This window comes from Scyliorhinus torazame, chromosome 19 (genome assembly GCF_047496885.1).
Source record: "Scyliorhinus torazame isolate Kashiwa2021f chromosome 19, sScyTor2.1, whole genome shotgun sequence".
Taxonomy (NCBI): domain Eukaryota; kingdom Metazoa; phylum Chordata; class Chondrichthyes; order Carcharhiniformes; family Scyliorhinidae; genus Scyliorhinus; species Scyliorhinus torazame.
The window spans coordinates 93,140,512-93,154,649 of NC_092725.1; the positions used below are offsets into that span (position 1 = coordinate 93,140,512).

The following is a 14,138-nucleotide window of genomic DNA, read 5'->3' on the forward strand; positions in this document are numbered from 1 at the left end:
ATCTGACTTTGACATTGCTTATTCTTCAATTCACATTGGTATTTTCCATTTACATCTTTTAATTTGGCTTTAATTTTTGCAGGTTTTGTGCAGCAGATGCTGACAGAAAGTTGAGACTGCTCACATCTGATCTCAAGCAAAACACCAGATGGCAGGTACATCTTCCACTCCTGCTTCAAAACAATCAGTTATTGGCTGTGAACCGCATTGGGGATATGCAGAGTTGTGAAAGGTGCTACAGAATTACACACTCTGTCTTGTTAATCTAGTTAAAAGAATGGGCAAAGTTCTATTTAGGTGTTACAACCTATGAAGTGGAGTCACTGTTGTAGTGTAGGAAGTGTGACAGGCAATTTGCACAGAGCAAGACCCCACAAACAGTAATGTGATATTGGTCTATTGTGATCTGGATTGAGAGTTTGACCTCCACCTGCCTCCTGCCTTGATTCTCTGTAACAGTGTGTAAATTTACACCACGGTAGCAGAAAGGAAATAAGTCTCCCTTGACCAGAAGAAATAGGAGTAGGCCATTGTGCCCAATGAGCTTGCCCCGCCATTCAATAACATCTTGGCTGGTCTGATTGCCGCCTTAACTCCACTTTTCTGCCTACCTTCCATTTGACTCTCTTGTCAATTATAATCTCGAGTCTGAAGTCGTTGCGGATTGTCATGGATAAGGCATTGCTGACGGGGTGGCCGAATTGGGATATTCAGCGATTGTGGTCTCTAATCACGCACCACATTGGGTGGATTCGTGGGTGGTGCAGGGGGAGGCCCAACGACCGGAGTGGAGACTGGATGTGGGGCTGTCGGCGGATGAGGGGGTATGCGAGCGGGTGAGGGCTGCCAGTCACAGCCGCCATGTTGTGGGAGACACTCAAGTTTGTAGTTAGGGGGGAGTTAATTTTGATTTGGGCGCTCGGGGAGAGGGTGGAATGGGAGGAGAAGGCAAAGCTGGTCGAGGGGATCTTGAAGATGGATAGGAGGTACTCAGTGGTGCCGCAGGAGGGGTTGTTGAAGGAGAGGCAGAGGTCCAGATGGAGTTTGGGTTAGTGTCGACGGGGAAGGCGGTGGGGCAGTTGCAGAGGGCCAGCTCCGCATGAATACGGGAAGATGGCAAGCAGGATGTTGGCCCATCAGTTGAGGAAGCAGGCAGTGGCTAGGGAGATTGGTAGAGTGAGGGACAAGGGGGGGGTAAGGTGGTGATGGCTCCGGAGGGGGTGAATGGGGTATTTGAGGCCTTCAGAATGGGCCTTTGTGAGTCAGAGCCTCCGAGGGGGAGAAGAGGGGATGAGATGGTTCCTGGATGGGTTGGAGTTTTCCATGGTGGAGGAGCGGCAGGTGCAAGGCCTGGAGGCCTCGGTTGGGTTCCAGGAGGTGATGGATGGCATGGGGGCATTGCAGATGGGGAAGGCCCCGGGTCTGAACGGTTTCCCAGTGAGGCTTTATAAGAAGTTTGGGGCGGAATGGGGCCACTGCTGGTGAGGGCGGAGGCGAGGGAGAGTGGTGACTCCCCCCTACTTTGTCGTAGGCTTCTATCTCCCTGATTCTTAAAAAGGATAAGGACCTGGAGCAGTGTGGGTCATACAGCCCGATATTGTTGTTGAATGTAGATGCCAAGCTATTGGCGAAGTTGCTTGCATTGCAGATTGAGTACAGTGTGCCGGTGTTGATTGGGGAGGATCAGACGGGTTTTGTGAAAGGAAGGCAGTTGTCAGCAATTATCCGGAGGTTATTGAATGACTACAATGCTTTGGGAGGCCAGGAAGTTGAGGTGGTGGTGGTGATGGATGGGGCAAAGGCTTTTGATCAGGTGGAGTGGGCATATTTGTTCGAGGTGTTGGGGAGGTGCGGGCAGGGGCTTGTGGATTGGGTCCGGTTGCTGTATAAGGCACCGGTGGCGAGTGTGCGGATGAACCGAGTGAGTTTGGGGTACTTTGGATTACACTGTGGCATGCGACAAGGGTGTCTGCTCTCTCCGCTTCTTTTCTCCTTGGCAATAGAGCCACTGGCAATGGCACTCAGGGCATAGAGGGATTGAGCGGTGAGGGGTCGATCTTGAGAGTTTTATTGTACACAGATGATCTGCTATTCTGTATTTCGGACCTGTTGGTCTGCATTGGGGGGGGATCATGGGATTTGGGGGAAATTTGGTCGGTTTTTGGGGCATAAAATGAATATGGGAAAGGGTAAGGTGTTCCCGACCAATGCTAGGGTGCAGGAAAGGAGGTTGGGGGAGTTGCTGTTTAGGGGACGAGCTATAGATACCTTGGTATCCAGGTGGCCCGGAGTTGGGCCTAGCTGCATAGGTTGAATTTGGCTCGATTGGGGAGGGGATGAAAGCGGATCTTAGGAGATGGGCTGTTTTACCATTGTCATTGGCAGAACAGGTGCAGACAGTTAATATGACAGTGCTGCCTAGGTTTCTGATCATTTTTCAGAACCGTACCATCTTTGTCCCTAAGTTGTTTTTCAGAAAGGTCAAAGATCTCCGGATTAGTGTGGGCAGGGAAGGCCCCGTGGGTGCAACGGGCTTTTCTGGAGCAGAGACAAGTGTGGGGTGGGGGGCATGCTGCTTTGCCGAATTTGATCAATTATTATTGGGCTGCAAACATTGCGCTGGTGAGGAAATGGACCGTGGAAGAGAGGTCGGTTTGGGGACAGGTGAAGAAGGCATTGTGTAGGGGAACGTGCTTGAGGGCTTCATTGTTGGCGCCTCTGCCATTCTCGCCAGGCAGATATTCCATTGCTCCAGTGGTGGTGTCGGCTCTGAGGGTGTGGGGCATTGTAGGCAGCACTTGGGTTTGGAGGGCATGTCGTTGTGGGCGTCTATTTGCGACAACCATAGGTTTGTGCTGTCCAGACTGGATGCAAGGTTCCGGGGTGGCAGGCAGGGATTGAGTATTTCAGGGACCTGTTTGTCGGGGAAAATTTGCGGGGCTGGAGGAGTTGGAAGAATTGTTTGAGTTGCCTAAGGAGAATGGGTTTAGGTTCCTGCAGATTCGGGATTTTGTGAGGCGAGGGGTGCCGTCTTTCCCGGGGTTGTCTCCTCCGGTGCTGCAAGATAAGCTTCTGTCGGAGGGCGAAATCTGGGAGGGAAAGTTTCGGATGTTTACAAAGAATTGATGGAGTGGGAGGGCGCCTGGGTGGAGGATGTTTAGCTTGAGTGGAAGGAGGAGTCGGGAGAGGAACTGGCTTTGCAGAGGCTGAATGCGTCCTCGTCTTGAGCGAGGTTAAGCCTCATCCAGTTTAAAGTGGTGCATAGGGTCCACATGACGGTGGTGAGGATGAGCAGGTTCTTTGCGGAGGTCGAGGATACGTGTGGCCGGTGCGCGGGCGGGCCTGCAAATCACGTCCACAGGTTCTGGGCATGTCCAAGACTGAGAGGGTTCTGGCAGGGGTTCTCGGATGTGATGTCCAAGGTTCTGGGGTGAGGGTGGCCCCGAGTCCAGAGGTAGCAATATTTGGGTGTCGGAAGAATGCGGGGGGTGCTGGGGAGAGGCCGATGTGTTGGCCTTTGCCTCCCTGATAGCCCAGAGACGGATTTTGTTATGTTGGAAGGACTCGGAACTGCTGAAGACAGGGATGTGGGTGAGCGACCTGGTGGAATTCCTGCCGTTGGAAGGAATCGGAACTGCTGAAGACAGGGATGTGGGTGAGCGACCTGGCGGAATTCCTGCCATTGGAAGGACTCGGAACTGCTGAAGACAGGAACGTGGGTGAGTGACCTGGCGGAATTCCTGCCGTTGGAAAAAATCAAGTTCGCTCTGACGGGGTCAGTGGAAGGGTTCACTTGGAGGTGGAAACCCTTCATCGATTTCTTCAAGGAGGATTGAGGGTTCAGCGAGGGAGCAGGTGGGATTTTAGGGGGTTGAAAAGAGGCAAGGGCGGGATGTGGTGGAGGGGGGGAGTTGGTGTTAGAGGGGCTGGAGGGTTGGGGTTATTAGGTGGGTTGTGATGGTCTTCTGTTGCTGGTTTAAATGGTTGGGGCTGGTTTAGCACAGTGGGCTAAACAGCTGGCTTGTAATGCAGAACAAGGCCAGCAGCGCGGGTTCAATTTCCGTACTGGTCTCCCCGAACAGGCGCCGGAATGTGGTGACTAGGGGTTTTTCACAGTAACTTCATTGAAGCCTACTTGTGACAATAAGCGATTATTATTGCTCTTTGGTTGTCTGTTTTATATTTTGTATATTTATATTTTGTTGAAAAACCTTGACTAAAAATATTTTTTTAAAACCTGACTAAATCAGCCTTGAATATATTCAATGACCCAGCCTCTACTGCACTCTGGGGAAGAAAATTCCAAATTTCTCCTTATCTGTGTGTTAAATGGGAGACGCCTCTCATTTTTCTAAATTCCAATAAATATCAGCCCGACCTGCTCAACCTTTCCTCGTTAGACAACCCGCTTCATCCCAGCAATCAGTCTATTGAACCTTCTCCGAACAGCTTTCAATGCAAGTATATTCTTAAGTAAGGAGACCAAAGTGTACACAGTACTCCAGGTGAGGCCTCACCAATGTCCTGTACAGGTGTAGCAAGACTTTCCTACTTTAATACTCTATCCCTCTTTCGATAAAGGACAGAATTCTTTTGCCTCCTAATCACTTGCTGTACCAGGACACCCAGATTCGATGTACTGTAGCATTCTGCAGTCTCGCTCAGCATTTAAATAATATGCTGCTTTTCTATTCCCACCAAAGTGAACAAGTTCACATTTTACCACACGATGTTCCATCTGCCAAATTTCTGCCCACTTACCTAACCTACCTACAACCCTTTACATCCTTGTCACAACTGGGAAAGGCGATGGCGTAGTGGTATTGTCACTAGACTAGTAATCCAGAGACCTAGGGTAATGCTCTGGGGACCCGGATTCCAATCCCACCAGGGCAGATGGTGTCATTTAAATTCAATAAAAATCTGTAATTAAAAGTCTAATGATGACCTTGAAACCATTGCCGATTTGTACGTAAAAACCCATCTGGTTCACTAATGTCCTTCAGGGAAGGAAATCTGACGTCCTTGCCTGGTCTACCCTACATCTGACTCCAGACCCACACAGCGATGCAATTGACTCTTAACTGCCCCTCTCTGAAATGGCCTAGAAAGCCACTCAGTTCAAGGGCAATTAGGGATGAGCAATAAATGCTGGCCCAGCCGGTGATGCTCATACCCCATGAACGAATAAAAAAAAAACTTGACTTCTACCTCCTTTTGGACTGAGGCCTATCTGCCCTTTACGGTGGATATAAAGATCCTAGGGTATGTAGGTAAAGAAAAACAGGGGAGGGGCGGAAGGCGGGTCATCTAGATGTCCTGGTCAATGTCTTTTAAGGTGGTCATTATCACACTGCTGTTTTTGGGAGCTTTCTCTGAATCTTCTCCATCACAGAAAGTACTATGTGACAGTAAAGTACTTTGGAACAACCCAAGGATGCGAAGGGTGCTCATTCGTTCTTAAATAAGAAAAATGCCCCAGTGGTTCAACCCTGAGCTAATCAGAATGGAAATGCCCATCCCTAATTGCCCTTGAGAAAGGAATTACGAATCAACCACATTGTTGTGGGTCTGGAGTCACTTGTAGGCCAGATCAGGTAAGGATGGCAGATTTCCTTCCCTAAAGGACATTAATGAATCGGGTGGGTTTTTATGACCATCGACAAGGGTTTCATGGTCATCATTAGACTTTTAATTCCAGATATTTTATTTAATTCAAATTTCACCATCTGAAGTGGCGGGATTTAAACCTGGATCCCCAGAGCATTACTTTGGGGCTCTGATTTACTAGTCCAGTGATAATACCACTAGGCCACCGCCTCTCCCCTTGGGTGAACATAGGTGTTGGCACAGCTCTGCAGTGCCTCTATTGTTGGCACTCTTGTCAGATGTGCAATGAAATTAAGATTTCCTAAATTCAAGAAATCGTGTCTCAGCAAGGGGTCAATGCGTTGAAGAGCGACAAAACTGAAGTCAGAGCGAGGAATCCAAGTGAAAATAAAATATTAACTAAATCTGCTGGAAATGCTCCATCCATCTTCTATAAAGTTAGGAACTCTGTTGTGACGTTTTGCTTGTGCATGATGGAATCTGACAGCATAGATAGGGACCAGTGCATTGTGCCTGTACTGTTTAATTTATTATCCAAACTTTCTTTGTCTACACCAGGAATACTGTAAACCGTCTTGGTCCCCTTATCTAAGGAAAGATATAATGGCATTGATGACAGTCCAGGGAAGGTTCACTAGGTTGATCCCAGGTATTGAGGGATTTTCTTATTAGGAGAGGTTGAATAGGTTGGGTCTGTACTCCTTGGAGTTTAGAAGAATGAGAGGCAAACTTATTGAGACATGTTGGATTCTCAGGGGGCAGTGTAGACACTGAGAGGTTGTTTCTCTTTGTGGGAGAGTCTAGGACCAGAGGGCATTATCTCAGAGTAAAGAGTCACCCATTTAAGAGAGATGAGGAAGAATTTCTTCTCTGAGGGTAGTGAATCTGGAATTCTTTACCATACAGAGTTGTGCAGGCTGAGACATTAGAATGTTCAAAACTGAGATAGACATATTTTAGTCTGTAAGGGAATCTAGGGTTATGAGGATAAGGCGGGAAAGGGGAATTGAGGATTGTCACATCAGATCAGTCATGATCTCAATGAATGCCGGAACAGACTCAATGGGCTGAATGGCCTACTTCTTTCCCATATCTTATGGTCTAATGGAAAGAGCCATCTACTTACTGCCACTCTGCTCTGCTCTTCCCCTTATCTTTTTGAGGTATTTATCCAATTCCCTTTTTGAGAGTTATTATTGAATCTGCTTCCACTATCCTTCCAGATTGCCACAACTTGCTGAGTGGCACAGTGGTTAGCACTGCTGCCTCAGCGCCAGGGACCCAGATTCGATTCCGACCTTGGTAACTATCTGCGTGGAGTTTGCACTTTCTCCCCGTGTCTGCGTGGGTTTCCTCCGGGTGCTCTGGTTTCCTCCCACAGTTCAAAGATGTGCAGGTTTGGTGGATTGGCCATGATAAATTGCCCCTTAGCGTGGGGTTGCAGGAATAGGGCAGGGGATTGGCCCTAGGTAGGGTGGCCTTTCGAAGGGGCGGTGCGGACTAGATGGGCTGAATGGCCACCTGCACCTTAGGGATCCTATGATTCATCCCCAACTGCCTTTGGCTGTCATGCCAATTATCTTAAATTTGTTTTCTCTGGTTAAGGACACTCCTGCTGGTAGAAACAGTTTCCATTTTTATTCTAACAAATCCTTGATCATTTATAGCGCCACAATTAAACATCTCCTTAATCTTCTCTACTCTACGGGGAAAATCCCAGTTTCTCCAGCCTCTTCACATGACTTGATGTCTCTCATCCCCGGGTACTATTTAGTAAATCTGCTCTGCACTCTTCCCATGCCTAGATATCCTCCCTGATGTGTGGTATTCTTCACCCAACCATGACAAGAGTGCAAGTAATCAGTTACAAGCTGCGTGTTTTAATCGCGAACTATCGGTATGTCACTGAGTGGCAGCAGCATGGTTTTGTAATGTATTTTGCAATGCCCTCTCCACTCAGCTCATGTGTTGTGCTGGACTTAAATGAACTGTCTACATCAGTTAGTTCCAAGAACTGAAATATTAATGAAATGTGACATCAGCCAGCTGAGTTTGAAATAAGGCCATTGTTCACATTTAGATTTCCACTGAAGTGTCCTGATTTATTATTTTGTGTAGGTAATAGAAGGTCACACTGATTACATCAACGATCTAGTATTTGACCCCAACACTGGGAAGCAGATTGCAAGCGTTAGTGATGATCACACATGTCGGTAGGTACAATACTTGTTATCACCATATATTTTTAGCTTTAGACTGTAAACTTTATTGGCTTGCAGACAAATTCTTGTGTGGAAAGGGGGGAACATGCTTTGTTCCTGTTACAATTAATGTAAGGGAAAAATTGGTCAACTCTGCCTTTGTCCATTGATTTTCTTTTTTGCTGCTATTCCTTGCCAGATTAAATAAGCTGTTGCCAAGTCAAACTTTGATATTTTGATTTTGTGACGTACTGAACTGGCAGAGATGACATTGGATGGAGTTGTTGGGGGCACCAGAAACACAGTTGCCACTGCTTAGTGAGGGAAAGAAACCTTGTGCATTATTGCCAGTTTAGAAGTTGCTGGTTACAGTGTGTTATCGCTCCTTTTACTTCAGGCATAAATAGCTGTAATTTCTCAATAGGTCATATTAAAAAAATCATCCTTAATCTGTCTTTTGGATGAACTATTAAACTAAGACCCCCTCAGTGGAGATAAATGATCCCATGTTAGTCAGCAGGGTAAAATGTTTCACCTGTGAGATGTGAGAGATCCATGACGCTTCCAGCGTTCCAGACAACTACATCTGCAAGAAGTGTACCTAATTGCAGCTCCTCACAGACCGCATGGATCGGTTGGACCAGCAGTTATACACTTAGGAGCATGCAGGTGGCTGAAAGCGTCATAGACAGGAGTTTTAGGGACGTGGTCACACCCAGGCTGCAGGCAGATAGATGGGTGACCATGAGAAGGGGCAGGCAGTGTGTGCAGGAATCCCTGTGGCTGTCCCCCTCTCTCTCTTGGACACTGTTGCCAGAGCAGTGGAACCACGGTTAGCTCTGTTGTTCAGTAGGGAGGGTCAAAGCACAGAAAAGCAATAGTTATAGGGGACTCTATAGCCAGGGGCACAGATAGGCATTTCTGTGGATGTGAAAGAGACTCCAGGATGGTATGTTGCCTCGCTGGTGCCAGGATCAAGGATGTCTCTGAACGGGCATGGGGCATTCGGAAGGGGGAGAGTGAACAGCCAGAGTTCGTGGTACTCATTGAAAAGAATGACATAGGCAGACAGAATGACGAAGTCCTGCAGGGGAAATTCTGGGAGTTCAGTGAGTTGGGTAGTAAGTTTATTTTTTTTAAAACAGGACCTCCTAGGGTTGTAATCCCGATTACTCCCTGTGCCACGTGCCAGTGAGTCTAGAAATAGGAAGATAGTGCAGCTAAACACGTGGGTAAACAGCTGGTATGGGAGGGAGGGTTTCCGATATCTAGATCATTGGGATCTCTTCCGGGGCAGGTGGGACCTGTACAAGAGGACGGGTTGCACCTAAACTGGGGGAACCAAATATCCTGGCCGGGGTTAGTGTCACTTGGAAGAAACCAGTGTGGCGGAGGGGTGGGAACCAGAGCAGTAGGTTAGCAAGTGAAATAACTGAGAGGAAACTAGAGAATAAGGACAGTAGACGAAGAAGAAGAGCAGGATAAGAGCAGTTGCTGAAAATAGGGGGACTGGTGGTCTGAAGTGCATTTGTTTCAACGCAAGAAGTATATAAGGTGGGGCAGATGAATTTAGAGCTTGGATTAGTACTTGGAACTATGATGTTGTTGCTATTACAGAGACTTGGCTGAGGGAAGGACAGGATTGACAGCTAAATGATCCAGGATTTGGATGCTTCAGACGGGATATGGGGGGTTTTAAAAGGGGTGGGGGAATTGCATTACTGGTTAAGGAGAATATCACTGCTGTACTGCGGCAGGACACCTCAGAGGGCTCATGCAGCAAGGCAATATGGGTAGAGCTCAGGAATAGGAAGGGTGCAATCATATTTGGAAACAAATGGATGGATTTGCGAGAGGCAGCATGGTTTTGTGAAGGGGAGGTTGTGTCTCTCTAACTTGATCGTGACGAAGATGATTGGTGAAGGAAGGGCAGTGGATGTTGTCTACATGGGCTTCAGTAAGGGCTTAGACAAGGTCCCAGACTGCACCAGACTGATACAGAAAGTGAAGTCACATGGGATCAGAGGTGAGTTAGCAAGATGGATACAAAACTGGCTCGGTCATAGAAGACAGAGGGTAGCTGTGGAAGGTTGCTTTTCTGAATGGAAGTCTGTAGCTAGTGTTCCTCAGGGATCAGTGCTGGGATCTTTTGTTTTTCGTAGTATATATAAATGATTTGGAGGAAAATGTAACTGGTTTGATTAGTAAGTTTGCGAATAACACAAAGTGGACTTGCGGATAATGATGAGGAATGTCAGAGGATTCAGCAGGACTAAGATCGGTTGGAGACTTGGGCGGAGAAATGGCAGGTGGAGTTTAATCCAGATAAATGTGAGATGATGCATTTTTAAAGGTAATTTTGAAAGTAAATGGCAGAACTCTTAGAAGTATTGACGGGCAGAGAGATCCGGGTGTACAGGTCCACAGATCACTGAAAGTGGGAATGCAGGTGAATAAGGTAAGTCAAGAAGGCATGCGGCATGCTTGCCTTCACCTATCAGGCATTGAGTATAGAAATTTGTAAGTATGCTGTAGCTGTACAGAATCTTAGTTAGGCCACATTTGGAAGGTCCTACACTGTGCTGTACTGTTCTATGTTCTACGTTCTAATTCTGGCCACCACACTACCAGAAGGATGTGAAGACACTGGCGAGGATGCAGAAGAGGTTGTTGCCTGCTTTGGAGGGCAATGTCTATAAGGAGAGGTTGGATAAAATTGGATTGTTTTCACTGGAACGATGGAGGTTGAGGGGCGACCTGATAGAGGTTTACAAAGTTTTGAGTGGCATGGACAGAGTGGATAGTCAGACGCTTTTTCCCAGGGTGGAAAAGTCAATTACTAAAGGACATGGGTTTAAGGTGTGGGGGACAAAGTTTGAAGGAGATGTGCGAGGTACTTTTTTTTTTACACAAGAGGGTAGTGAGTGCCTGGAACATGCTGCTGGGGAAGTTGGTGGAAGCAGATACGAAATCGATGTTTAAAAGCGTCTTGACAAATACATAAATAGATGGGAACAGAGGGAAGTGCAGAAGGTTTTAGTTTAGACAGGCATCATGAGCAGGACATGGGAGGGCCGAAGGACCTGTTTCTGTACCATTCATTGTATTTTTGGCACTTCAAAGAAGAGTGGGGATTTCTACCCCAGCTTCCTGGTTCTATTTATCCCTCCACCAACATCACAAATAGATTATCTGATCATTAGAAAATTGCTGCTTGTGGAAACTTGCTGTTGTGTTACCTACATCAGGGTTTTTCAAAGCGGAGGTCGCAAACCGTGGGTGGGTCTCAGCAAAGTCACGGAGCTAAGGGTCACAGTATTCTGAATCCATCAGCCGTTAACGCAGATTTTCCAAAGTCAGAATTCAAAAGCCTGCAGGGAAAATCCTGCCTAAAATGTCAGTTCAGTCCTCAGTGTGTGCAATTATTGACAGATTTCCTGTAAGCCTCACAGTTCCATCCCATCCAAACCCCTTCCCACTGTCGGCTCTGCTTCGGAAATCACATGCCGTAAAACGTTTGGGGGATTCCTCTACCTCTCCTGGTCAAAGCTGTGGCCCAAGAGTTCGCCCCAGACGTAGTCCATCTGCACTTCCATCCCCCTGGACATGGACCCCATGTGTATTACCCCGAGGCAGGTCTGAGTGAAAACAGGGTCATGTATACCTGTCATGTCCTCCCATTTATAAAGATTGATTGTCCAGGGTCACACATGAAGAATAGTTATCCGTGAGAGATACTGGAGTGCCGCCAACAATTGTGAGCCTACATTCATCGTGAGACACTACATTGAGGAAACAGAAGTGGTCCAATGGACGACATCAAGCGGAAACTCCCCTCTGGGAGAACATCCTACTGCAGAGAGTGACCGTCCTGAAACAGAAGGATACCATCGGAGTAAATCTGAGCACTCTGAGTGAGCCCAAACCTGGACAAGGATTCCGTGTGTACCTGTGCATATAATGGTGCCATGCAGGCATATGGCTCGAAACCCGTCTGCAGATTATCGTGCAATGAGGTCGCTGCTGAGGGGCCAGAAGCACGTGTGTCAGTGACAGCATGCAGTGGGAGGGAATCCGCTCCCATTACAGCAAGAGCTATATTATTGGAGACGACATCTCCACAAAGTGATTACGGTGGGATGTCTTCTGTTTGGGGAGACATGAGCTCATCATGATGTCTCAATTTTTTTTATTTGTTCATAGGACATGGGTGTTTATTGCCCATCACTAATTGCCCCTTGAGTTAAGAGTCAACCACATTGCTGTGGGTCTGGAGTCACATGTAGGCCAGACCAGGTAAGGATGGCAGATTTCCTTCCCTCAAGGACATTAGTGAACCAGATGGGTTTTTATGACAATTGACAATGGTTTCATAGTCATCATTAGGCTTCTAATTCCAGATTTCCTTTTTAAATTAATATTTCACCATCTGCTGTGGCGAGATTTGAACCTGGGTCCCCAATACTTTGGGTCTATGGTTTACTAGTCCAGTGACAGTATCACTCTGCTACCACCTCTTCTGACCTCCCACTAATCTATGCAGACTATGCATTTTCTTTCAATAGATACAATCCTCAACTTTCTCAGAATATCTGAGAAAATAATGAATATTTGAGAAAACCTTTTTCAATTTCCATTTTGTCTGATTAATGGCAACAAGAAAAATTAGTTTGTCAGTTGTCTGTGGGTTAGTTTTAGTGTTGTCAGCATTCATCAATATTGGTGAACTTGTTTCTAATAGTGTACCTTGAAGTTGAATAAACTTGCATCAAATAATTGAATTGCATTCAAGCCAATTGTAAATCAAGTTTTTAATATAACTGTCTTCAGATTTATGGCTGTTTTATTTACAAGTGGAAGAATCACAAATGGCGCTCTCCCAGTGATATGTGTTCTTTGTTCTCCTCACTTCAGTTTTTCTTCACTTTTTGTTTCCTCGCGGTCGTGTCTCACAATGAATGTAGGTTCACAATTGTTGGCGGCACTTCAGTATCTCTCATGAGTAACTATTCTTCATGTGTGACCCTGGACAATTAACCTTTATAGATGGGAGGTCATCACAGGTATATAGACCCTGTTTTCAATCAATGTTGACATAAATTCAGTGTACCAGAGGCTACTGGATGGTGACTTATTTTCCCTCCCTTGCCTGGGGCAAGAAAACTTTAGTCTCTCAAACACTGCCTTGAATCAGGATCTATTGGATTACCAAATGGGGCATGGGTCCCGAATGTCGGCAGTTGGCAAAAGTGGATCCCGGGGGAAAAAAGGTTTGAAAAACACTGACCTACATTACAACAGTAAACACGTTTGAAAATTACTTGCGTTTGCTTTAAGATAATCAGTGGTGATGAAAGGTGCGGTATAAATGGAAATCTTTAACTGATTGTGTATGTGTGTGCGTGCGTGTGACAGTGACTGTGGTACTGAACTAATGATTCAGAGGTCCGGTCTGGAGATAGAATTACACATCCGACCAGGCGGCGACAGCAGATTCACCGGTAGATAAGGCCAGAGATTGCAGGAAATGGTAAAAGGACAGAGTTAAAGGCTCTGTCTCTGCACACAGCATTTGTAACAAAATGGTTGGATCGTTTGCACAGATAGGAAGAGAAACACATGAGCTGTTGACAATACAGAGACATAACTGCAGGGTGACCAAGACTGGGACCTGAATAATGAATGGTACTTGACATTTGCGAAAAGACAGGAAGCTAAGAAGAAGCAGTGGGTAGCTCTGTTAATTAGGAAAAACATTAGTACAGTACTGAGATGTGACCCTTTGAAAGAGCAAGAATCCATTAGGGCAGAGATAAGAAATAGGAAAGATAATTTATGTGAGTAGTTTATAGACTTTATCTGGGCCAATGTATTGGCACAATACATTCCAGAGCCAACCATGGAGCAAGCAATATTCTGGACCTGGTCATGTGCAATGAGAAAGGGTTAATCAATATGGTAAAGGAGCCTCTAGGTGTCAGCAATTGTAACATGATTGAATTTCAATTCAGTTTGAAGGGGGAAAATTATGGGTCTCCGATTTAGTGTTTTAAACCTCAATAAATATAATAAGAACATAAGACCTAGGAGCAGGCGTAGGCCATCTGGCCCTTCGAGCCAGCTCTGCCATTCAATGAGATCTTTTGTGGGCTCAGCTCCACTTTCCTGCCCGAACACCATAACCCTTTATCCTTCAAAAAACTATCTACCTTTATCTTGAAAACATTTAATGAAGGTGCTTCACTGGGTAGGGAATTCCATAGATTCACAACCCTTTGGGTGAAAATAAGCTGAGTCCGAAATCTACTTCCCTTATTTTGAGGCTAT

The 14,138-nt window shown here is 46.3% G+C and overlaps 1 protein-coding gene across 1 annotated transcript in view; it reads left to right on the top strand.

Annotated features, from left to right (window-relative positions):
- Positions 1-14,138, top strand: part of nup37 (nucleoporin 37) — an 83,094-nt gene that overhangs the window by 12,639 nt on the left and 56,317 nt on the right. Inside the window, exons 3-4 of the mRNA XM_072484776.1 lie at positions 83-155; positions 7,729-7,823. Coding sequence (XP_072340877.1) covers positions 83-155; positions 7,729-7,823 — 168 coding nt within the window. The remainder of the gene's footprint in view (positions 1-82; positions 156-7,728; positions 7,824-14,138) is intronic.